We start from the raw sequence: 26,875 nt of genomic DNA on the forward strand, positions 1-26,875 counted from the left end.
TATAAGTTAGCAAGGAAAGACCTAAAGAGAGAGCTAAGAAGAGCCAGGAGGAGACAGGGAAAGTCATTGACAGATAGGAGCAAGGAAGATCCTAAGTCTTTCTATAGCTAGATTAGGAATAAAAGAATAACTAGAGTAAGATTAGGGCCAATCAAGCATAGTAGAGGGAAGTTGTGTGTGGAGTCAGAGGAGATAGGGGAAGTGCTATATGAATACTTTTCGTCAGTATTCCCACTGGAAAATGACAATGTGGTCAAGGAGAAAACTGAGATACAGGCTACTAGACTAGATGGGATAAGGGTGTATAAGAAGGAGTTGTTAGCAATTCTGGAAAGTGTAACAACAAATAAGTCCCCTGGGCGGAATGGGATTTATCCTCCGATTCTCTGGGAAGCCCGGGAGGAGATTGCTGAGCCTTTGGTTTTGCTCTATGTTGTCATTGTCTACAGGAATAGTGCCATAAGACTGGAGGATAGCAAATGTTGTTCCCTTGTTCAAGAAGGGGAGTTGGGACAACCCTGGAAATTATAGACCTTGTGAGCCTTACTTCGGTTGTAGGTAAGGTGTTGGCAAGGATTCTATGAGTTAGGATTTTTAATCATCCAGAGAGGAATAAATTGATTAGGGATAGTCAACACGGTTTTGTGAAGGGTAGGTCGTGCCTCACTAACCTTATTGAGATCTTTGAGAAGGTGATCAACAGGTATATGAGGTAAAGTGGTTGATGTGATGTATATGAATTCCAATAAGGCGTTTGATAAGGTTCCACACGGTAAGCTATTGTACAAAATACAGAGGCTGGGATTGAGTGTGATTTAGCAGTTTGGATCAGAAATTGGTTTGCTGAAAGAAGACAGAGGGTAGTGGTTGATGGGAAATATTCATCCTGGAGTTCAGTTACTGGGTACCGCAAGGATCTGTTTTGGGAGCACTATTGTTTGTCATTTATATAAATGATCTGGACGAGGGCCTAGAAGTATGGGTTAGCAAATTTGCAGATGACACTAAGGTCGGTAGAGTTGTGGATAATGATGAAAACTTGGGCGGCACGGTGACACAGTGGTTAGCACTGCTGCCTCACAGCGCCTGAGACCCGGGTTCAATTCCCGACTCAGGCAACTGACTGTGTGGAGTTTGCATGTTCTCCCCGTGTCTGCGTGGGTTTCCTCCGGGTGCTCTGGTTTCCTCCCACAGTCACAAAGATGTGCGGGTCAGGTGAATTGGCCATGCTAAATTGCCCGTAGTGTTAGGTAAGGGGTAAATGTAGGGGTATGAGTGGGTTGCGCTTCAGCGGGTCGGTGTGGACTTGTTGGGCCGAAGGGCCTGTTTCCACACTGCAAGTAATCTAATCTAATCTAATGTTGTAGGTTATAGAGAGATAGATAAGCTGCAGAGCTGAGCTGGGTTGAGAGGTGGCAAGTGGAGTTTAATGCGGAAAAGGTGATTCACTTTGGAAGGAGTAACAGGAATGCAGAGTACTGGGCTAATGATGAGATTCTTGGCAGTATAGATGAGCAGAGAGATCTCAGTGTCCAGGTACACAGATCCTTGAAAGTTGCCATCCAGGTTGATAGGGTTGTTAAGAAGGCATACGGTGTATCGGCATTTATTGGTAGAGAGATTGAATTTCGGAACCATGAGATCATACTACAGCTGTACAAAACTCTGGTGCGGCCACATTTGGAGTGTTGCATACAGTTCTGGTCACTGCATTTTACGAACGATGTGGAAACTTACTAAGATGTTGCCTGGTATGGAGGGAGGGCCTTACGAGGAAAGGCTGAGGGACCTGAGGCTGTTTTCTTTAGAGAGAAGGTTGAGAGGTGATTTAATCAAGACACATAAGATAATCAGTGAGAGCCTTTTTCCTCTGATGGTGATGGCTAGCACGAAGGAACACAGCTTTAAATTGAGGGGTGATAGATATAGATAAATGTCAGAGATAGTTTATTTTCTCAGAGAGTAGTAGGGGTGTGGAATGCACTGTCTGCAACAGTAGCAGACTTGCCAACTTTAAGGGCATTAAAATGGTCATTGGATAGACATATGGACGAGAATGGAATAGTGTATGTCAGATAGGCTTCAGATTAGTTCCACAGGTCGGCACAATATTGAGGGCTGAAGGGATTGTACTGTGCTGTAGTGTTCTGTGTTATACATCAAGTTGTGTGGCAATATCAATAAATGAGACAGACCTCTAACAACCCAAGCCTGGGCATCCACGGGGCACTATGGACCGTCAGCACTAGCATCACATTCCAATGCAGCCTCAAAGCCTGGCATATCACTAGCTCTACCATTTCCATTGAGCCAAGGAATCAAACCTGCTTCAATGGAGAATGCAGGAGGGCATGCCAGGAGCAGCACCAGGCTTACTGAAAACAAAAATGAGAGGTCCTCCTGGTGAAGCTACAAAACAGGATTACTCGTATGCTAAACAGCATAAGCAGCAAGTGATAGACAGGACTAAGTGATCCCACAACTAACAGATCAGATGTAAGATTGGCTATGCTGCCTCATCCAGTTGTGAATGGTGACAAACAATCAATTTTTGAGCAGATTTGTAGCTCAGGATGAGGTTCAGGTTGTAACTGTGCTCGCTGAGTGGTAAGGGTTGTTTTCAGATGTTTTGTCACCATGTTAGATAACATCATCAGTGAGCTTCCAGTGAAGCACTGGTGTTCTGTCCCATTTTCTGTTGGTGTCTCTTGGTCTGTTAAGATGGGTGATATCATTTCTGGTTCTTTTCTCAGCAGTTGGTAAATGGAGTCCAAATTGATGTGCTTATTGATGGAATTCCAGGCCTCTAGGAATTCCCGTGCATTTCTCTGTGTAGCCTGTCCTAGGATGGATGTGTTGTCCCAGTCAAACTGGTGCTTTTCTTCGTCTGTATGTAAGGATGCTAGTGATAGTGGGTCATGTCTTTTGGTGGCGAGTTGGTGTTTGTGTATCCTGGTAGTTAGCTTCCTGCCCGTCTGTCCAATGTAGCGTTTGTTACAGTCCCTATAGAGTATTTTGTAAATGACATTAGTTTTGCTGGTTGTTGGTATAGGGTCCTTTAGGTTCATCAGGAATTATTTCAGTTCATTTACAAAATACCCTGCAAGGACTGTAACAAACACTACATCGGACAGACAGGCAGAAAACTGCTACCAGATTACATGAACACCAACTAGCCACCAAAGGACATGACTCACTATCACTAGTATCCTTACATACACAAAAAAAACACCACATTGACTGGGTCAACACATCCATCCTAGGACAGACCAAACAGAGACACACACGGGAATTCCTACAGGCCTGTCATTCAAATCAGAACTCCATCAATAAACACATTGATTTGGACCCCATTTACCAACCTCTGAGAAAAAAAAACAGAAATGATATCACCCACCTTAACAAACCAAGACACATAAACAGAAAGCGGGACAGAACACCAGCGCTTCACCGGAGGTTCCCTGATGGTGTTACCTAGCATGGTGATGAAACATCTTGAAAACAAACCTGCCAGCTCAGCCAGCAAGCCTACAACCTCAATTAAACAACTCACTGGAAGAAGAGCCTCCACAAATATCCCCATCCTCGATGAGGGAAGAGCCCAGCCCATCGGTTCAAAAGATAAGGCTGAAGCATTTGCAACAACCTTCAGCCAGAATTGAGTGGATGATCGATCTCGGCCGCCTCCAGTGGTCCCCAGTATCTCACATACCAGTCTTCAGCCAATTCAACCCAGATGATATCAATGGATGACCTCTGTCTTGAATATATTGAACAACTTAACATCGACAAACTCCTGTGGTAGAGAAATCCAAACGCACAACCATGTTACTAAAGACACCTCTCCTCATCTGGCAGTTTATCCCTGAAACTGTGATGTTTTGTTTATTTCTCTATGCATTTTCTTTGTATCTCTTCTAAATTTCTTTAAGTGTTTCTCTTTCTGTGGCTCGAACCTTGTATGTGTGTGTCCCTCTCCCTCTCCCTCTCTACCCCTCCCCATATTCCTATTCTTCTGTTTTCTGTCTTGCCTTCTGTCTCTTTATCCTCTTCCTAATTCTTTGTCTCTCACTTGTTTATCTCTTGACTCTTGTCTTATGCTAAATCTCCTAAAATATTTCCTGTTGCTCCCATGGTTTATACATCAGCATGTGTTCTCGTGTTGAGATTCCTGTGTTCTTGGAATGTTGATGAGTGTTATGATTGGCCTCCCATGTCTCTTGCCCTATTTTAGTGTTTGTCTATGGTGGTAAGGATCAATCTGTTAAATGTCTGCTCTGCTTTAGGAATTGTCAGGAGATCTTCATTCACCTCCATTGCAACCAGGCAGTGCGAATGGGAGCAGTGGTCCAAAACTGTACCACTCAGAGAGCTGTGATGGGGAAGTGATGCTGGATAGTGCTCGTCTTAAGACACTCTTCGCCCAGGGGTAAGTATCTGTCATCTTAGTCTGTGTTCCCAATCATGTGTAACCACACATAACTGTCAGTTGACATACAGACAGGAAATGGTAACAACCTCTCCTCAATTATGTCAGTACTGTTAGGAAGTGCTGGATCACTCTGAAATATTTTAAATTTTCCTCTTGCCTAACACTCATTGCAATACTCAGGAAATGGGTGCTGATTATGAATATGCTGTATCTAATGTCATGGCACTAAGTTTGCACATGCAAGAGGGGCCCAGGTTCCACTTCTACCTGAAGCTGGTTAAGCTGTTATCTGTGTGTATGGAATGAGCTGCCAGAGGAAGTGGTGGAGGCTGGTACAATTGCAACATTTAAAAGGCATTTGGATGGGTATATGAATAGGAAGGGTTGAGAGGGATGTGGACCATTTGCTGGCAGGTGGGACTAGATTGGTTGGGATATCTGGTCGGCATGGACGAGTTGGACCGAAGGGTCTATTTCCATGCTATACATCTCTATGACTCTAATGGTTCAGGAGAGACGTTCAATTTGGTATTCCAATTCTGATTGCAATGAGAGGAATTGGTGGAGGCTGATACAATTATAACATTTAAAAGGCATCTAGATGGGTGCATGAGAGGAAGGGTTTAGAGGGATATAGGCCAAGTGCTGCAAACGGAACTAGATTAATTTAGGATATCTGGTCGGCATGGACAAATTTGGACTGTGTTGTTCAGCTCTATGATAGCTCAATTTTTAAAAATTCATTCATAGGATGAGGGCATCATAGACAGGGCCAGCCTTTAATGCCCAGCTATAAGCCACCTCCCTGCAGTCCTTGGGGAATAGGAACACCTTCAGTAGTGTTAGCAAAAGAGTTCCAGCAGCTTTACCCAGCGATTGTGAAGGAACAGCAACAATATGGTTCCAGGTCAGGATGAGGTCCAGCTTGAAGGGGAAAAATCGACCTCATGAGCCACCATTCAATAAAATCAAGGCAAATCTGACAGTGGCCTCCCATCATCATTGACTCCCTGCCTTTTTAATGAAAAGTCTCTCAAACCTGACAGTCATTACATTTAATGACTCAGCTTCTGCTTTTCTCTGGGGAGAGAATTCCATATATTAACAATCCGCTGAAAGAAGAAATTCCTGCTCATCTCAAGTCTTATCCTGTTTAAACAAGCTGTTCCCTTATTTGACAAATGTAGGTCCCTTACAATCACTAACAAAGAAAATTATAATGGGGAGCAAAGGGAAGGCAAACCAATTAAATACATATTTTGCTTCTGTGTTCACAAGAAGGACACAAATAATGTTTCAAAAATATTGGGGAACACAAGGTGTGTAGGGAGAGGGAGGAAATCAGTATTTGTAGTGAAATAGGGTTGGGTAAACTGATGGGATTAAAGATCGATAAATCCCCATGACCCAATAATCTACATTCCAAAGTACATAAGGAAGTGGCTGTCAAAATAGTGTATGTGTTGGTGTTCACCTTTCAAGATCCTAGAATTAATGGAATGGTAAAAAAGGAGGTAAGGAAAAGCAGGAAATTATTGTCCGGTTAGTCTATCATCGGTAGTAGAGTCCAATGTTGAAGATTTAATACCAGACCACTTGAAAAACAGCAGCGAGATTGGATAGTGTCAGCTTGGATTTACAAAACGGAAATTATGTTTTTGATTAATGTACTGAAATCTTTTGAGGATGTCACTAATAAAGTTAATTAAGGAGCTAGCAGATGTGGTTTATTTGAACATTCACAAGGCTTTTGGTAAAGTCCCACATAACAGACTAACATGTAAAATTAGAATAAAATAGAATCGTTACAGTACAGAAAGAGACTATTCAGCTCAGAGTTTGTACTGACCCTCCAAACGCAGACTCCAGCCCCCACCCCTAACCCTGTAATCCCATATTCTAGTGGCTAATCCCTGATCACTACGGGCAATTTATCATGACCAGTCCACCTAACCTACACACCTTTGGACTGTGGGAGGAAACCAGAGCACCCGGCAGAAACCCATGCAGACACTGGGAGAACGTACAAACTCCACACAGGCAGTTGCCTGAAGCTGGATATAACCTGGGTCCTTGGTGCTGTGAGGCAGCAGTGCTAACCACTGAGCAGTCATGTTATACATTAAAGTTCATGGGATTGGGGATGGTGTACTTGACAGGGTTAGAGAACTGGTTGGCAGACAGGAAACAAGAGTTGCAATAAAGTGACCTTTTTCCGTGTGGCAGCCAGTTACTAGTGTTGTACTGCAGGGATCAGTATTTGGATCCCAGTTATTCACAATATAATGATTTAGATTAGATAACTAAATATAATATTCCAAGTTTGCAGGCTAATATAAAGCTGGGTGAGAGAGTGAACAGTGCAGAGATACTTCAGTGTGATTTGGGCAAAGAACAGTAGAGCACAGGTATAGCCTTTCAGCCCACCGAGACTGCACCAACACATGATGCGTTTCTAAACTGAAAACCTTATGTTGCCTTGTGGTCCACAATCCCTCTATTCCCTGCCTATTCATGTATCTGTCAAGATGGCTCTTGAACGTTGCTCTCATATCCATTTCCACCACCTCCTCTGGCTGTACATTCCAGGCACTCACCACCCTCTGTGGAATAAAAGCTTGCCCCTCACATCATCTTTAAAACATACCCCCTTCTATCCTAAACCTGGGGCAGCACAGTGGTTGGTACTTCTGCCTCACAGTGCCAAGGTTTGATTCCAGTTTGCGTGGAGCTTGCACGTTCTCCGAGTCTGCATGTGTTTCCACTGGGTGCTCCGGTTTCCCCCCACACTCCAACGATGTGCAGATTAGGTGGATTAGCCATGATAAAAACAAGATTATAAGGTTAGGGTGGGGAGCTGGGTCTGGGTATATGCAGGTTCGATGGATCAAATGGCCTTTTTCTGCACTGTCGGGGTTCTATGTCCCCTGGTAATTCTCTTCCAAACCATTTATATGTTAGGAACAATAGCTGACCCAAAACAGGCTGAGCGCAAAACATTGACTGTTTACAAGAAGGAGTTAGATATAATTCCGAAGGCTAAAGGATTCAAAGGGCATGGGGTGAAAGCAGAAATAGGGGACTGAGTGGGATCATAATGAATGGCAGAGCAAGCTAATTGGGCAGAGTTTGGCTTGTTCCTCTTATCGTCTACATTTCTATGTATTTTGAAACTCTTGTCATCTAATTCCTAATTTCCTCACGATGGAAACATACTCATAGCATCTCTCCTGCCCAGCCCCATCAGAATACGTTTTAATAAAATCACTTCTCTCATTCTTCTAAACTCCAAGAATATAGACCTCAACTGCTCAACTTTTCTTTATAAGACAAATATTTGAACTGTTTCTATTGCAGTTATGTTTCTGCTTGAGTAAGGTGACCAAATTATGTCTGGTACTCCAGTTACTATACAGGTCTACACCACAGAAAAAGGCCCTTCCATCCATTGAGTCTGTGCTGTTCAAATAAGCACCTAACTGGTACAGAACTGCCAATGTCCTGGTTGGGGTGGGAATGCTGATTTTAGAGTTGTCTGATTTGTCTGCGAAATGGTTATTGATGTTGGGCTGTTTGCTGGCTTGAGGGAGAGGTTGAAATAATTTCTAGAGGGTCAGGCGTGAACTGCATTCTGCAGATCACTCTTTGTATTGAATCTCACATCCCCCCCCACCTCCTCCCATCAATAATCTCACCATTCTGATGTTACTGATACTCTGTCCCTCTCTCCGTCTCCAGCTCTATTGGGGAGTCACAGTGGGAGTTGGAGCTGTTTGCACTGCAGGAGAGCAACGCGAAGCTGGTTCAGGCACTGCATGAGTCAAATGTCACTGTTGAGCAATGGAAAAAACAGCTGTCAGCTTATAAAGAAGAGACAGAAAAACTGCGAGACCGGGTGAGAGTTTTACTGCAGGAACACCTGTGGCTCTGTGGGCGGGGTAATGGAACAACACTCTTGTACCCCGGATTTATCCATTCCATGCCAGCTCGGTGCCTGGCCCCTGACATCTCTTTGCATAACTGGAGCCAGATGATCTATCACAAGCTGAAGAAAAACGTTACTGAGTTAGCGACATCCCTTTGCTGCTGTTAATACGAGATGGACTTTGGCAAGGACTCGGACTTTGGCAAGCACCCCCCCCCCCCCCCCCCCCCCCCACCAACCCCCAAAAAATCACAAACAGTTTGGAATCACTAGCTTTTGGAGCACTGCCCCTTCATCAGGTGGTTGTGGACTATAAGATCATAACGATAAAATTTATAGCAAAAGATGACAGCATTATGCAACTGAAATGATATTGGAACAAACCTGGATTGTTGTTCAGTTTTCTATCTTTTAGAATGGGTTGCAGATTTCAGTTCATTAATTTGTAAATCCCAGAACTTCATTTAAGTCACCTTCTTTTATAAAGTCTTTATAAAGTCTCAGTAGCACATCACGCCTTCTTGAGACAAGTTGAGGTTTTATAACAAAAGGTGACATCTCGCTCAGACAATGCATTAAAGGTGTGAGGTTAGAGTCTGTCTGTATCCCAATCTTGAGTCAGACTGGTTCTATTTCCAAAGTGGAATTTACAAATTATTATATATATTGACTGCCTGCAGGTTGTGCATTTTTTGAGCAAAATAGAATATATCTGCAAATATTCTGCAAATACAAATTCACCCATAAACTTTTGTGTGAGAGTGTGCATCCCCACAAACACCCCCAGCAGAGTGAAATAAGTGTTTTTCTGCTGGTAGCTAATAATTTCTCATTGTTTTCTCCCCCTCACTTGCCATCTCCTATCCTTTCTATCCTCTGCCTCTTACCCCACACACACCTTTCTCCACCCCTATACCTTTCTCACTTTTCTACCCTTCACTCTTAATCCTGTCCCATCCACTACACCTCACACTTCTCTTCTTCCTCCTCTCCTACCCCTGTCCCACCCCTCTCCTATCCACACACCAACTGCAGGTTATTGAGCTCGAATCACAAGGTGAGGCAGTTGTAACAGTCGCAACTCGAAATACGGACCTCAGCCAATCAGTGGAAGAGCTTGAGACGCTGTTAAAGGAAAAGGAAGAGGTAATCTCACCTCTCTGACATCACTGAAACACTCAGGGCAATAATCTCTACAGGAGTCCATGTTGGGACCACAACTATTCACATTATAAGTTAACAAACTGCACAAAGGAACTATCAGGGCATTGTTGCTAAGTTTGTAGATGACACAAACTTAGGTGGAGGGACATTTAGTATTGAGGAAGTGGGAAGGCTGCAGAAGGATTCAGACAAGATAGGAGAGGGGCAAAGAAGTGATAATATAATATGGATGTGTGAGATTACACACTTTGGTAGAATGAGAGATGCAGGTTGTTTTCAAAATGGGAAAAGGCTTCAGAAATCTGCAGCACCAAGGGACTTGGGAGTTCAGATTCAGGATTCTCTTAAGATTGACATGCAAGTTAGTTGGCAACAAGGCAAATGCAATGTTTGAAATTCAAGATGGGCTAGAACATAAGACAGAAATATACTGCTGAGGCTGTTCAGACCACATTTGGATTATCGAGAGCAGTTTTGGGCACCACAGCTAAGGAATGATATGCTGGTGTTAGAGGGGATTCAGAGGAGCTATAAAGAATGATACCAGGGATTATGGACTTATCAGACGAGAAGCAGTTGAGGACTCTGGATCTGTACTGAACGGAGTTCAGAAAGATGAGAGGCAGTCTCATTGAAATTAACAGGATTCCGAGGGCCTGGAAAGAGTGGATGTGGAAAGGCATTTCTAGTAGTAGGAGAGACAGAAACCACAAAGTGAAGGGACAACCCTTTAGAATTTTTTTTTAGATTAGTTTCCCTACAGTACGGAAACAGGCCCTTCGGCCCAACAAGTCCACACCGACCCTCTGAAGATTAACCCACCCAGACCCATTCCCCTACCCTACATTTACTGAAGCACCTAACACTATGGGCAATTTAGCACGGCCAATTCACCTAACCTGCACATCTTTGGACTGAGAGGGGAAACCGGAGCACCTGGAGGAAACCCACGCAGACAGGGGGAGAATGTGCAAACTCCATACAGTCACCCAAGGCGGGATTTGAACCTGGGTCCCTGGCGCGATGAGGAGGAATTTCTTCAGCCAGAGTGCGGTAACTCTGTGGAACTCATTGCCACAGAGGGCTGTGGAGGCCAAATCATTGACTGTATTGAAGACAGAGATAGGTTGGCTCTTAATTAGTAAGGGGATCGAAGGTTATGGGAGAAAGCAGAATGGAGTTAAGAAATATATCAGCCGTGATTGAATGGCTAAGCTGATCCAATGGGCTAAATGATCAAATTCCAATCCTATATTTTATGGTCTAATGGTCTCACCCCTCTGAAACACTAAGGGCAATGATATCATGTCTCTAAATTGAACTGTACAGATCATAAACACTAGCCTGCAGCAGTTGAAACAAAAAGCTGGTTTGAGTTCTATACACTGTCTCATTTAGGAAGCTATGCTTTGTCCCTTGGTGTGTGTAAACACGCCATTTGTCTGTGATGAGTTCAGGCTATCTGCATGTTTTGAGTCGTGAGCTGAGCAAAGAAGAGAAACATGATCTAGTAAGAATCCAAAGAGATTTATTGAACATAGGAGTCTGGTATCGGAGTCCAGTTTCCCTGTCCCGTGACATTGTGTTCTCTGCGCAGCAAAGGGCCCACCCCTGGCTCCAGAAAAGTCTGTCCTCCCCCTTGGTAACATGATCTCCCCGGTGTTAAAAACTCTTTGTGCTTGATTATTTTGATTCTCACAGGAGATCCAGATGCTGAGAAGCCAGAAGTCTGATGTAACTGATTTAGAAAGTGACCGGGAGGAAGCCCTGCTCAGACTTCAGGTACAGTCAGAAGTGGAGGTTGGGTTGTGTGTTTGATGTGTTGTCCAGTTCACTTCCTACAAGAGCTCTATAATCAGCAAGTAGACCAGGCTGTGTGCCTGGACAGTGCAGCATCTTACTGAATCTCACTGAATGTTTGACGGTTTTTCTCAGGAAGTTGAGAGCCGGAATGCTGATCTGGAGCAGCAGCTACAGGATGTGGAGCAGACACTGGTTGACTGTGTGAATGATCGAGAGAGGATTCAGTGCGATGCACGAAAGCTGCTGGATATCCTTGACGTCAAGCTTTATGAATTGAACGATTTGCGACATGGTTTAGCTAAAATTGCTGAGAAGGAGGAAAAGTCTTGAAATGTATGACTGGCCTGAGAGCAGCGCATCAATTGTTTCACTTTGATGTCCGTTGTTCCTCAATCTCAGCAATCTCCTCAATATCATCAATCAATGATCCCCATTCCCATCATACTACTTTACATTCACTTCTGTTTCACCAACTCAGATGAGGTCACAGGGTCTGAGCAGCAATAGCACTGACCTCTCAGGTATTTCTGTGAATCAGCATTTCACCGCCAGGTCCAGAAGGTGCAAATCCAAAGCTGCAGCTTATCCCTGCCGTGGTTCACTCTTGGCTTCCAATCAACTAATTCCTCAATGGCTGTTTTGCTTATATCAATTACTCTGAAATGCTTCTTCTGTTCATTCAAATCTCCTTTCACATCTATAACTGAGTGAGCTTACTGGCCATTCAGTAAGTGAGCAAATGGCCCAATTTCATTCTCAGAAGACACTTTGTTCAAGATGACACAACATGAACTTGATAAAATAAACCAGTCAGCAAGACCTACATCCCTCATTGTTACACTCTGATGTACCCCACACCCTTCGCTGGAGCACTCTGATATATCCCCCATCCCTGTCACACATTTGACACTACACCTTCAGTCAGAATTTCAATCTCAAGTTGGGTTGTGGGTGTTGGGAAATTGAAAGTATCTGTAATGATGGATTCCTCATTGCTGGAGAGCAGATGATGGCTGCAGTCAGGCGGGGTGCTCCTGAAGAAAGTTCAGGGCCAGCCAAAGGGCCTGCCAGATCTTTAAAAGGAGCGGTCTCTCAGTCACCATAATAACAGAAAAGCCTTCATGTTCCCTCACCAGCTCTTCCTCTTCATGTATTTCGTCTATTAGCTCAGGCCCCCATGGCCCTATATGCTGCTTAATGCCTAGTTATGATACCTCAAACAATCCATGATCCTATGCCAGGCTATGGCACTTCAATGTCCATTCACCCACTACATAGAAGCATTGAAGATTGGATGTGTAGAAAAAATGTTGAAGAAATTATTTGTTGATGTTTAAAAAGTTCTCCATATTGCAGCCAATAAATGTGTCAAACAGAAGAAATGGGATTAAGAGCAGATCAGTTGGTCCCACAAACCTGCTCCGACATTCAATCCTATCACGGGCACTCTGGTTACTCCACATTCCCATCAGCCCTAATAATTGTTCCCCCCACTGCTCATCAAGGATCCAACTACCCCTGCCTTAAAATGTTCAAAAACTGCTTTCACTGCTTTTTGAGGAAAATAGAAGGCTTACCAGTAATATACATAAGTTGAGTGAGTGGGCAAATATATGCCAGCTGCAGGCTAATGTGGATAAGTATGGAGTTATCCACTTTGGGAGGAAATACTGAAATGTCAGAAGATCATATAAATGGTGATAGATTGGATAGATACATTGATGCACAAAGGGACCTAGGTGTCCTTGTACACAAATCACTGAAAGCAAGAATGTCGGCGTACTAAGTAGTTAAGAAGGCAAATTATATGTTGGTTTTCATTGCAAGGGGATGAGAGTAAAGAAGTAAGTCTTCTTGCAATTGTACCAGGTTTTGGTGAGACCACACCTGTAGTATTTAATGCTGTTTTAGTCTCTACCAAAGTAAGGATATACAGTGGCAGCTCATCATATGAGGAGAGAGTGCATCAACTTTATTCACGGAGTGTAGAGGCACTCTAATTGAAACACAGAAAGTTCTGACATGACTGGATGTGTTGCCCCCTCTCCCCCCCCCCCCGTCCCGGTTTGGGAGGGGAGTTCTCAAATAAGGGGTCATGGTCTCAGGATACAGGATATGCCATTTCAATTGAGATGGGAAGAAATTTCTTGACTGAAAGGGTGGTGAACCTGTGGAATTCTCTAACACAAAGCTGTGGTGACGAAGTCACTGAATATATTTTTTTAAAAATGCTAGATTTCTAAACACTAAAAGGTATCAAATGGCATAATGAGAGACTAAGAGACTGCAATAAGATGGAGGATCAGCCATGACTATACTGAATGGTGGACTGTGTTTGATAGGCCAAATGACCTATTACTGTTCCTATTTTGTATGTTTCCAGGCTTCCTAATGATGACTGACAGTTAACTGTAGAGCTTTCATTAAATAGTAAACCAGGCAGATTGGTACATTAATCGGAGGAATGAAACAAGAATGTCTGATATTACTTAAATGGCTATCATGTATTTTATTGATTCATCCCAATTCTATCTAAAACTAACAGGCCATTTACTGTCTCTCTCTCTACAGTTGCTGCCAGACCTGCTGAGTTTCTTCAGTACTTTTTATTTTTAAGCCTTCAAACTGTGTCACTGGTAACTGATTCACCTGCCACGAAACAGTTCATCCTTATTTATTTCCTTTGTTCTTTAATGGGATGTAGGCATCACTGGCGAGCATGATAGCAGCAGCATTTGTTGCCTATTCCAAGTTTCATTTGAACTGTTTTATGTCTCTCGATCATTTCTGAGGACAGCTAGGAGTCAACCACATTGTTGTGGGTCTGAAGTCACATGTAAACCAGATCATTTAAGGGTAGAAGATTTCCTTCCCTAAAAGACATTATGGATTTATAATAAGCAATGAGAGCTTCATGATCACCATCACTGAGAATGGCTCACTATTCCAGGTTCATTGATTGAATTCAATCAATTTACTCTTTCAATACTCTTTAAAATGTTGAACATTTTAATTAAAACTTCTCTTACTGTTCTCTGTTGCAAAGAGAACACTGTCAGCCTCTTTAGGTCTCTCACATTCACTGATTTATAAAGGTTCAGCATAACTTCCTTATCCTTGTACTTTGTCTTTTTAAATATAGCACAGGATCCCTTACTTTGTCATTGTACTCTGCTTTAAAGATTTAAATACACACTTCCAGGTCTCTCTCGGTTTCTGCAGTCCTTTTAAAATTGTATAATTTAGTTTATTTTGCCTTTCATTATTCTTCCCACCAAAATATAACATTTCACATTTTTCTGCACTACGGTATATTGCATTGCCTGACAGTCTGTGTCCTTGTGAACTCTAGTATTAGCCGCTTCATTTTTCACTGCAATTACGTTTGTATTATTTGCAAAATTTGAAATTATACTCTGTATTCCCAAGTGCAAGCCCTGAGTACATATCAAAAAGAGCAGTGATCCCAACACCTATCCCTGGGGAATACCAGAGTATACTGAGCCTATGTCCTGTGAATGAATAAGAAAACAACATGCCTCCAGTCTGAGAAACACCCACTCACTACAACCATCTACTTTCTGACTTTTAGCCAGTTTCTTGTCTGTGCTGCCAGTATTTCTTTAAAGCCATGGCTACAATTTTGTTAACAAGCCAATGATATGGTATTTTATCAAGGATCTTTTCAATGTCCTAGGGTCAAATATCTCTGATTACTGGTTCTCAGTGTCATTTATATGTACTGTGTTTTTAATGATTCACACAGCTGTTTATGATGTGTGTGCTAAGGTTTATGAATTAATCCCCAAAGGTTCTGTGACCTTGTTTATAGGTGGCAGCAGACTAGTATAGTTAGTAAGTAAGTGATGGAGAACATAGATTTATGTAGCATTAGATGTGTATTCAAGTTTGATTACTGAGCTGTACATTTTAATTAATGTAGCTTAATGTACTGTGCAGCTTTGTCAGAGTGAAGTTTGCTTTTATGGAGGATTAGAACTTGGAGCTCAGAATCCCAAACAGTGATTGTCAGGGATCAGATGAAATGGATTGCTGATCTGACCGCGAAAATAGATTTAATTAAGTGTCTGATTTCTGCAAGTGACTACGTCAACCTGGTTTCTATTTCTTAAATAAACCTTAACCTGTAAAGTTAATCTTGATCTTCGTCAGTGTTTCAGCAAGTTTATTGAGTCACGTCGGGTAGATATGAGGTTATAGTTTGAGTGGTAACTGTCACCCAGCATTCCTGCTCCTTATCAATACTCAGTGAACTTTAGATTAGAGAGAGAAGGGAAATTAGGTAGTGGCTCTGCTCTCGATCACTGGCCAGTGACCACTGCTGTGCAATTTAGATTGGAACTGTAATACTGGTTAAATAGTGACTCATCAACAGGTTTAACGTGTCTCTCTCTCTCTCTCTCCATGTTCCTGTCTTCCTATGATGCCATGTTGGAGCTCTGCATGAGCTATCAGAATGAACTGTGTCCTGCCTGTCACTGGTATTAGAGTCAGTATTGGTTCCTGGAACTCAATGCTCCTGGGAGCCATTTGCATTTTGTTGCTTCCAGTGGCAAAGGAAAAATGTTCACTTTGCTAATCCCCTCTTATTTACCAAATTTTTTAAATGATTGGCAGTCTAAAATGATGAACTTCTTTCATTTTCCAAGCCAAAGACTCTCAAGTTGAACACTAAGAATTAGGCTTTTCTTAAAATGTAGAAATAATTCCTAAACAAACAGAGCTTATCCTCAAACCCCAATCTTCTCACCCACCTGATCCCCGATGCTATAAACCCAATTCTATAAAACACAAGTTGCCACTTCGTCCATTTTTTATGAGAAACAAGAGCTCCACATTTCTGACAGGCTGAGGGCTCACTCACAAATTAGGAGCCGAAGTTCCATTCTGACATTTCTCCCATAGTGCAGAACTGTCAGGGAAATGCAAACCATGCTCCATTTTCACAGCAGCCAGCAGCCATGTTCTTAAAGATCCAGCATCAGAGACAGCCATTTTGACAGCGTCTGTCAAATGATGAATGTGAGGAGAGAGTGTTGGAGGGGGTATGGGGTAGGGTGCTTTGGGCTAGAATGCAAGGTGGCAAGTGGCCCAACTGAGTGATGCAGTATTTAGGGTGGGTTGGGATGGGTGGGAGAAGTCTGGTCTGACAGGGGCTATTCAGGTCCAGAGTAAGTCAGATTCAAAGCAGGGTGGAGTGTCAGGTCAGAGACTGAGACTGTAAGGGGTCTGAAGAGGTAAGTATGATGGTAACTAAATTGTTAGGAGTTACACTATATGTTTAAAAGTCTAACTGCTCCTGAGAATTATTTACATATTTTCATTGGAATCCAATTTAAATCTCTCCAATTTAAATGGATACTTTCAAACAGTACCCGCATAGAGGAATTGCCCAGCGGAATATTCAATTTCCAGGGCAATGACTTCAGAGTCTGCTACATGGGAATTCCATTGAGGCCCCAGGTGCAACTCCCAACTACACTGGAGCAACAATTATGTCTGGTCTTCATAAAAAGTGGCACCCTCCTTCAGCCATAAATTCATATGGGATCTAAATAAAACAGAGTCACCTGGAAACTACATCCCAATCAGACCCTGGACCAATGAGCAGTCAGGCTACACACCAATCATCAAACTTTGTGTTAAAACTCTCAAAATTGTTTAGATCAGAAATTATATGGTATTTATTCCTTTGATAAATAATTAGAATTAATAATTACTATAGAATCACTAGAGGACTTTGACATTTGTATAAAATAAACTGAACTTTGTCAACATATTAGAGATTCATTAAATTCTGCAATTTATAATCAGGACACATTGGGTACAGTACATAGGCTATACATAGCACATCAACAATTGTGTACGTGACATGTTTGCAGTATACATGGAGGCAGAATGTGTGCTTTAGACAGCAGCAGAGAGGTTTATGTGCCATATGTACACAATATGTACGATCTCTGGGTAGTGTATTTGATTATACTAACCGTATTTCATGCATTCAGTATCTACAATATTTATATGAAGCAGAACATATCATATCAACACTTAGCTTCAGACTGCGAGATTCTAATTTTGACTGATAACCTGTTAATAATCCAATCCTATATAAGCCTTTTAAAAGTTGAAAGAATTGTAGAAGTCTTTCTCTGAACAAACAAATAAAGTGCATTCATCAAACTATCCTGACATCTGTTTCTTTCATGATCAAAACTCAGATCTTAGATTGTCAAACATGAGTACAATGACGATCACTCACCATGTAATTATTCAGCAGGGTATAGCTCACGCACTGTGTAACTGTACAGAGACAATATTTATTCAGCAGGATAAGGGTTACTTACTGTGTATCTAACAGTAACCTTTACTTCTAGATTCTCCCGTAAGAGGCGATATCTCCTCACCTACCCTGTCAAGACCCTTCATTATCACATATGTTTCACTCAAATTATCTTTTAATCTTCTGAATTCCAGCAGATATCAGGCAAACCTATACAATGTTTCCAAATAAGACATCCACCCCACTCCCATTCTAGGTATTAGTCCAAAATCATCTCTGAATTTGCCTCCCTCCAAATTGCACAGCTTTGCAATCTGAAACTATTTAGATATGTTTTTCTTAAATTCTTCTCAAAATTGACAATTTCACATTTTCCACACAATATTTACCATTTGCCAGATCTTTATCCAATCACTTTAACATATCCCAATCTGCAAGCTGGTGTCCTCTTCACAACTTACTTTCCTTAGTATCTTTGTGTCAGCAGCAAACTTTGAAACCATATCTTTGTCCTTTCATCCTGGTCATTAATTTCATCAGTGGGTATACAATCCGAGCTAGTTTCGGATGGAATAGGCAGGCCCCTTGCAGAAGCAGAATTGTGGGAATAGTGCAAACAGAAAGATTAAAAAAAATGTCAATACCAGCAGCAGAAGGGGGAGAGGCCTGGGTCCAGGCACAACACCAACAAGACGGGGGGAAGAAGTGGGAATGGGGGGGGGGGGGGGGGGTGTGGGGAGAAAAAGTGAGGGTGGTGGAGGAGAAAGGGAAGGGAGGAGTGAGAGATGGGAGGATGAACATAAGAACTGGGAGCAGGAGTAGGCCATCCAGCCCTTCGAGCCTGCTCTGCCACTCAATAAGGTCATGGCTGATCTTTTCATGGACTCAGCTCCACTTAGAGTCAGAGATGTACAGCATGGAAACAGACCCTTCAGTCCAACCCATCCATGCCAACCAGATATCCCAACCCAATCTAGTCCCACCTGCCAGCGCCCAGCCCATATCCCTCCAAACCCTTCCTATTCATATACTTATCCAAATGCCTCTTAAATGTTGCAATTGTACCAGCCTCCACCACATCCTCTGGCAGCTCATTCCATACACGTACCATCCTCTGCGTGAAAAAGTTGCCCCTTAGGTCTCTTTTATATCTTTCCCCTCTCACCCTAAACCTAAGCCCTCTAGTTCTGGACTCCCCAAACCCAGGGAACAGACTTGGTCTATTTATCCTATCCTTGCCCCTCATAATTTTGTAAACCTCTATAACGTCACCCCTCAGCCTCCGACGCTCCAGGAAATTTTCACCATATCCTTCAATTCCTTTATTTTTAAAAGAAGTATCAACCTTAGCTTTAAAAGTGATTTCTGAAGTAGTGTCAACTACTTCCCTGGGCAAGGAATTCCATAGATGAACAACCCTCTGGGTGAAGAAGTTCCTTCTCAGTTCAATTCTAAACCTGCTTCCTCTAATCTTGAGGCCATGCCCTCTTGTCCTGGTTTCACCCACCAGTGGAAACATCTATTTCTATTTTATCAATTCCCTTCATAATTTTATATATTTCTATAAGATTCTCCCTCATTCTTCTAAATTCCAAAGAATATAATCCCAATTTACTCAGTCTCTCCTCATAATCCAACCTCCTCAATTCTGGAATCAATCCTAGTGAACCTCCTCTGCATCCCCTCCAGTACCTGTACATCCTTTCTTAAGTAAGGAGACCAAATCTGCATACAGTACTCCAGGTGTGGCCTCACCAGCACCTTGTACAGCTATAACATTACATCTCTGCCTTTAAACTCAACTCCTTTAGCAACGTAGGACAAAATTCCATTTGCTTCCTAATTACTTGTACCTGTAGACCAACCTTCTGTATTTCATGCACAAGGACACCCAGGTCCCTCTGCAAATCAACATGCTGCAACTTTTTACCATTCGAGTAATAGTCTTACTAACATTGTATTCCATCTGCCAGACCTTTGCCCACTTACTCTATGTATCTGTGCTCCTCTGCAAAGTTTCACAGTCCTCTGCACACTTTGCTCTGCCACTCATCTTAGCGTCTTCAGTAAATTTTGACACCGTATACATAGTCCCCGACTGAAATCATCTATATAAATTGTAAATAATTGTGGTCCCAACACTGATCCCAGAGGCATACCACTCATCACTGATTGTTTGCCAGAATAGCACTCATTTATCCCCACTCTTTGCTTCCTGTCAGTCAACCAATCCTCTGTCCACTCTAATGCTCTATCTCTAACACCATGCATCCTTAGCTTATGCAGCAACCTCATGTGTGGCACCTTGTCGAAAGCCTTTTGGAAATTTAGATACACCGGGGAGACAGAGAGGAAGAGGAAATGGGAAGAGGTGGATGGGGAGGGAGGGAGAAGGGGGCAGGGGGAATGGGGTACGAAGACAGAGAATGGTGGAAGGGGAAAGGAAGTGGAAGGGCTGAAAGGGAAGGAGGGCAATAGAACGGAAAGGGTAAAAGAAAAGCATGGGGAGAAGTGAGGGAATTGAATGCACTACTCTAAAAGTGGCCTGACCTTTTATTTAATATCAAAAATATACCTTAGACATAGAATAAGTAAATCTCTGGTACATGGAGAGTTAATGAAGCCACTCAGATCTATACTCTTTTACTTACAGATGACAAATTAAGTCTCCAATGTTCACCATACTCTATTTACAGGCAACCGCTTGACCTATAGCTGAGGTGATAGCGGGGCCCAATTACTGAATGGGCACCCCCCCCACTTATTCTTTGGCGAGGGACCTTACATGGTGGTCTTTCCTCATCGCGCCTTGGCAGCAGCTGCCCCAAGCTTCAGTGCCTCCCTCAGAACATGGTCCTGGACCTTGGAACGTGCAGGTCTGCAACACTCAATTAGGGTTAACTCCTTCAATTGGAAGACCAGCAAGTTTCAAACAAACCAAAGAGCATCTTTTACCAAGTTGATTATCTTCCAGGCGCAGGTGATGTTCGTCTAGGTGTGCATCCCAGGGAGCAGAACCAGAACACGGCATCCCACAAGTGGCCCAACCAATGTCCTGCATAACACATGATCTCCCAACTGCTACATTCAATGCACTGACCAATAAAGGTAAGCATATCAAATGCCTTCTTCACGACCCTGACTCCTGTGACTCCAATCTGAAGGAACAATGAACCTACACTTTAAGATCTCTCTGTTTAGCAGCTCCCCACATCCTAACCATTAAAGTGTATAAGTCCTGCCCTGATTTGCCTTTCAAAATACAGCACTTCACATTTATCTAAATTAAACTCCACCTGCCACTCCTCTGCCCAACAAATTCAGTCCAACTGGGGAAGGGGAGATGCAGATGCTGTGTCAGGGTGGGGGAGGGGACAGGGAGATCCGTCTCCCAGCAACGGCTAGGTCAACCCGAACCCTGACCCCGCCCCCGCCCCCGCCCCCGCCCCATCCCACTCCACTCGGATCCCGCCCACAATCACTTGGCCCAAACACTCTCCCAAAATGACAGGCGCCATTCTCACGCCATGAACCTTCCGCTTCAAAACTCTCACCCAGGGGGACGCTGTCTACATCGCTCAGCGACCACCACCCCGCCCCACGTTAACCACTGCCCGCCCAACGGAGGCCTGGCTCCGCCCTCCATCCGTCACGGTGCTGACGTTACGGTGACCGCCCGAGTTATGACAATGGCCCCGCCCCTCAATGAGATGACATTGAACATCCACCACCCTGGCCCCGCCCCTCCACCTGACCCCGCCCCTCAACCTGACCGCGCTCCTCACCCAGAGCGCGCCCTTCAATCAGGCCCCGCCCCTCACCCAGGCCCCGCCCCTCAACGACAGAGGCCCCGCCGCTTGGCCTCCGCCCTGTCGGGACTGCACATGCGCGCCGCCATTTGCTTCAGGAGGCCACGGGCTCCGTGAGAACAGGTTTGAACTTAATTGTCTGTTCAACTTCAAACCGCGAATAGTATATTACTGACCACTCGATCTCCAATATATTATCATGCAGTTAAAGTGACCCGGAGGTACTATTGTGCAGCTGTCTCTCTGTATAACACTGGGGTGCAGTACTGATGGGGACATGTCTGTCCCTGTATAACACTGGGGTACAGTAATGGTGGGGACAGGTGTGTCCCTGTATAACACTGGGGTACAGTACTGATGGGGACAGGTGTGTCCCTGTATAACACTGGGGTACAGTACTGATGGGGACATGTCTGTCACTGTATAACACTGGGGTACAGTACTGGTGGGGACAGGTGTGTCCCTGTATAACACTGGGGTACAGTACTGGTGGGGACATGTCTGTCCCTGTATAACACTGGGGTACAGTACTGGTGGGGACAGGTGTGTCCCTGTATAACACTGGGGTACAGTACTGGTGGGGACAGGTCTGTCACTGTATAACACTGGGGTACAGTACTGGTGGGGACATGTCTGTCCCTGTATAACACTGGGGTACAGTACTGGTGGGGACAGGTCTGTCCCTGTATAACACTGGGGTACAGTACTGGTGGGGACAGGTCTGTCCCTGTATAACACTGGGGTACAGTACTGGTGGGGACAGGTCTGTCACTGTATAACACTGGGGTACAGTACTGGTGAGGACATGTCTGTCCCTGTATAACACTGGGGTACAGTACTGGTGGGGACAGGTCTGTCCCTGTATAACACTGGGGTACAGTACTGGTGGGGACAGGTCTGTCCCTGTATAACACTGGGGTACAGTACTGGTGGGGACATGTCTGTCCCTGTATAACACTGGGGTACAGTACTGGTGGGGACAGGTCTGTCCCTGTATAACACTGGGGTACAGTACTGGTGGGGACAGGTCTGTCCCTGTATAACACTGGGGTACAGTACTGGTGGGGACAGGTCTGTCACTGTATAACACTGGGGTACAGTACTGGTGGGGACATGTCTGTCCCTGTATAACACTGGGGTACAGTACTGGTGGGGACAGGTCTGTCACTGTATAACACTGGGGTACAGTACTGGTGGGGACAGGTCTGTCCCTGTATAACACTGGGGTACAGTACTGGTGGGGACAGGTCTGTCACTGTATAACACTGGGGTACAGTACTGGTGAGGACATGTCTGTCACTGTATAACACTGGGGTACAGTACTGGTGGGGACATGTCTGTCCCTGTATAACACTGGGGTACAGTACTGGTGGGGACAGGTCTGTCACTGTATAACAGTGGGGTACAGTACTGGTGGGGACAGGTCTGTCCCTGTATAACACTGGTGTACAGTACTGGTGGGGACAGGTCTGTCATTGTATAACCCTGGGGTACAGTACTGGTGGGGACAGGTCTGTCACTGTGTAACACTGGGGTACAGTACTGGTGGGGACAGGTCTGTCCCTGTATAACACTGGGGTACAGTACTGGTGGGGACAGGTCTGTCACTGTATAACACTGCGGTACAGTACTGGTGGGGACAGGTCTGTCCCTGTATAACACTGGGGTACAGTACTGGTGGGGACAGGTCTGTCATTGTATAACACTGGGGTACAGTACTGGTGGGGACATGTCTGTCACTGTATAACACTGGGGTACAGTACTGGTGGGGACATGTCTGTCGCTGTATAACACTGGGGTACAGTACTGGTGGGGACAGGTCTGTCACTGTATAACACTGGGGTACAGTACTGGTGGGGACATGTCTGTCCCTGTATAACACTGGGGTACAGTACTGGTGGGGACAGGTGTGTCCCTGTATAACACTGGGGTACAGTACTGGTGGGGACATGTCTGTCACTGTATAACACTGGGGTACAGTACTGGTGGGGACATGTCTGTCACTGTATAACAGTGGGGTACAGTACTGGTGGGGACATGTCTGTCCCTGTATAACACTGGTGTACAGTACTGGTGGGGACAGGTCTGTCGCTGTATAACACTGGGGTACAGTACTGGTGGGGACATGTCTGTCCCTGTATAACACTGGGGTACAGTACTGGTGGGGACAGGTGTGTCCCTGTATAACACTGGGGTACAGTACTGGTGGGGACAGGTCTGTCGCTGTATAACACTGGGGTATAGTACTGGTGGGGACAGGTCTGTCACTGTATAACACTGGGGTACAGTACTGGTGAGGACATGTCTGTCACTGTATAACACTGGGGTACAGTACTGGTGGGGACATGTCTGTCCCTGTATAACGCTGGGGTACAGTACTGGTGGGGACAGGTCTGTCACTGTATAACAGTGGGGTACAGTACTGGTGGGGACAGGTGTGTCCCTGTATAACACTGGGGTACAGTACTGGTGGGGACATGTCTGTCACTGTATAACACTGGGGTACAGTACTGGTGGGGACATGTCTGTCACTGTATAACAGTGGGGTACAGTACTGGTGGGGACATGTCTGTCCCTGTATAACACTGGTGTACAGTACTGGTGGGGACAGGTCTGTCGCTGTATAACACTGGGGTACAGTACTGGTGGGGACAGGTCTGTCCCTGTATAACACTGGGGTACAGTACTGGTGGGGACAGGTGTGTCCCTGTATAACACTGGGGTACAGTACTGGTGGGGACAGGTCTGTCGCTGTATAACACTGGGGTATAGTACTGGTGGGGACATGTCTGTCACTGTATAACACTGGTGTACAGTACTGGTGGGGACAGGTCTGTCATTGTATAACACTGGTGTACAGTACTGGTGGGGACAGGTCTGTCACTGTGTAACACTGGGGTACAGTACTGGTGGGGACATGTCTGTCACTGTATAACACTGGGGTACAGTACTGGTGGGGACATGTCTGTCACTGTATAACAGTGGGGTACAGTACTGGTGGGGACATGTCTGTCACTGTATAACACTGGGGTACAGTACTGGTGGGGACAGGTCTGTCACTGTATAACCCTGGGGTACAGTACTGGTGGGGACATGTCTGTCACTGTATAACACTGGTGTACAGTACTGGTGGGGACAGGTCTGTCACTGTATAACCCTGGGGTACAGTACTGGTGGGGACAGGTCTGTCACTGTGTAACACTGGGGTACAGTACTGGTGGGGACAGGTCTGTCCCTGTATAACACTGGGGTACAGTACTGGTGGGGACATGTCTGTCCCTGTATAACAGTGGGGTACAGTACTGGTGGGGACATGTCTGTCACTGTATAACACTGGGGTACAGTACTGGTGGGGACATGTCTGTCACTGTATAACAGTGGGGTACAGTACTGGTGGGGACATGTCTGTCCCTGTATAACACTGGTGTACAGTACTGGTGGGGACAGGTCTGTCGCTGTATAACACTGGGATATAGTACTGGTGGGGACAGGTCTGTCACTGTATAACACTGGGGTACAGTACTGGTGGGGACATGTCTGTCCCTGTATAACACTGGGGTACAGTACTGGTGGGGACAGGTGTGTCCCTGTATAACACTGGGGTACAGTACTGGTGGGGACATGTCTGTCACTGTATAACACTGGGGTACAGTACTGGTGGGGACATGTCTGTCACTGTATAACAGTGGGGTACAGTACTGGTGGGGACATGTCTTTCCCTGTATAACACTGGTGTACAGTACTGGTGGGGACAGGTCTGTCGCTGTATAACACTGGGGTACAGTACTGGTGGGGACAGGTCTGTCACTGTATAACACTGGGGTACAGTACTGGTGGGGACATGTCTGTCCCTGTATAACACTGGGGTACAGTACTGGTGGGGACATGTCTGTCCCTGTATAACACTGGGGTACAGTACTGGTGGGGACAGGTCTGTCGCTGTATAACACTGGGGTACAGTACTGGTGGGGACAGGTCTGTCACTGTATAACACTGGGGTACAGTACTGGTGGGGACATGTCTGTCACTGTATAACACTGGTGTACAGTACTGGTGAGGACAGGTCTGTCACTGTATAACACTGGGGTACAGTACTGGTGGGGACAGGTGTGTCCCTGTATAACACTGGGGTACAGTACTGGTGGGGACATGTCTGTCACTGTATAACACTGGGGTACAGTACTGGTGGGGACATGTCTGTCACTGTATAACAGTGGGGTACAGTACTGGTGGGGACATGTCTTTCCCTGTATAACACTGGTGTACAGTACTGGTGGGGACAGGTCTGTCGCTGTATAACACTGGGGTACAGTACTGGTGGGGACAGGTCTGTCACTGTATAACACTGGGGTACAGTACTGGTGGGGACATGTCTGTCCCTGTATAACACTGGGGTACAGTACTGGTGGGGACATGTCTGTCCCTGTATAACACTGGGGTACAGTACTGGTGGGGACAGGTCTGTCGCTGTATAACACTGGGGTACAGTACTGGTGGGGACAGGTCTGTCACTGTATAACCCTGGGGTACAGTACTGGTGGGGACAGGTCTGTCACTGTGTAACACTGGGGTACAGTACTGGTGGGGACAGGTCTGTCCCTGTATAACACTGGGGTACAGTACTGGTGGGGACATGTCTGTCACTGTATAACACTGGGGTACAGTACTGGTGGGGACATGTCTGTTACTGTATAACAGTGGGGTACAGTACTGGTGGGGACATGTCTGTCACTGTATAACACTGGGGTACAGTACTGGTGGGGACATGTCTGTCACTGTATATCAGTGGGGTACAGGACTGTGGGGACATGTCTGTCACTGTATAACACTGGTGTACAGGACTGGTGGGGACATGTCTGTCACTGTATAACACTGGGTTACAGGACTGGTGGGGACATGTCTGTCACTGTATAACACTGGGGTACAGTACTGGTGGGGACAGGTCAGTCACTGTATAACACTGGTGTACAGGACTGGTGGGGACATGTCTGTCACTGTATAACACTGGTGTACAGGACTGGTGGGGACAGGTCTGTCACTGTATAACACTGGGGTACAGGACTGGTGGGGACAGGTCAGTCACTGTATAACACTGGTGTACATTACTGGTGGGGACATGTCTGTCACTGTATAACACTGGGGTACAGTACTGGTGGGGACAGGTCTGTCACTGTATAACACTGGTGTACAGTACTGGTGGGGACAGGTCTGTCCCTGTATAACACTGGGGTACAGTACTGGTGGGGACATGTCTGTCACTGTATAACACTGGGGTACAGTACTGGTGGGGACATGTCTGTCACTGTATAACACTGGGGTACAGTACTGGTGGGGACATGTCTGTCCCTGTATAACACTGGGGTACAGTACTGGTGGGGACAGGTGTGTCCCTGTATAACACTGGGGTACAGTACTGGTGGGGACAGGTCTGTCGCTGTATA

At 45.0% G+C, this 26,875-nt stretch overlaps 2 protein-coding genes across 2 annotated transcripts in view; both read left to right on the forward strand.

The window, feature by feature from the left end:
* LOC132828818 (homer protein homolog 3-like) overlaps positions 1–15,481 on the forward strand; it is a 53,861-nt gene extending 38,380 nt beyond the window's left edge. The window contains exons 5-9 of the mRNA XM_060845963.1: positions 4,287–4,429; positions 8,171–8,327; positions 9,393–9,503; positions 11,223–11,303; positions 11,457–15,481. Of these exons, the coding sequence (XP_060701946.1) occupies positions 4,287–4,429; positions 8,171–8,327; positions 9,393–9,503; positions 11,223–11,303; positions 11,457–11,654 (690 nt within the window). The 3' untranslated portion in view covers positions 11,655–15,481. The remainder of the gene's footprint in view (positions 1–4,286; positions 4,430–8,170; positions 8,328–9,392; positions 9,504–11,222; positions 11,304–11,456) is intronic.
* A 6,023-nt stretch (positions 15,482–21,504) lies between these two features.
* Positions 21,505–26,875, forward strand: part of kxd1 (KxDL motif containing 1) — a 93,700-nt gene continuing 88,329 nt past the window's right edge. The window contains exon 1 of the mRNA XM_060846542.1: positions 21,505–21,557. The gene's annotated coding sequence lies outside the window, so the exon portion shown is untranslated. The remainder of the gene's footprint in view (positions 21,558–26,875) is intronic.

Source organism: Hemiscyllium ocellatum, chromosome 28 (genome assembly GCF_020745735.1).
Source record: "Hemiscyllium ocellatum isolate sHemOce1 chromosome 28, sHemOce1.pat.X.cur, whole genome shotgun sequence".
Classification (NCBI taxonomy): domain Eukaryota; kingdom Metazoa; phylum Chordata; class Chondrichthyes; order Orectolobiformes; family Hemiscylliidae; genus Hemiscyllium; species Hemiscyllium ocellatum.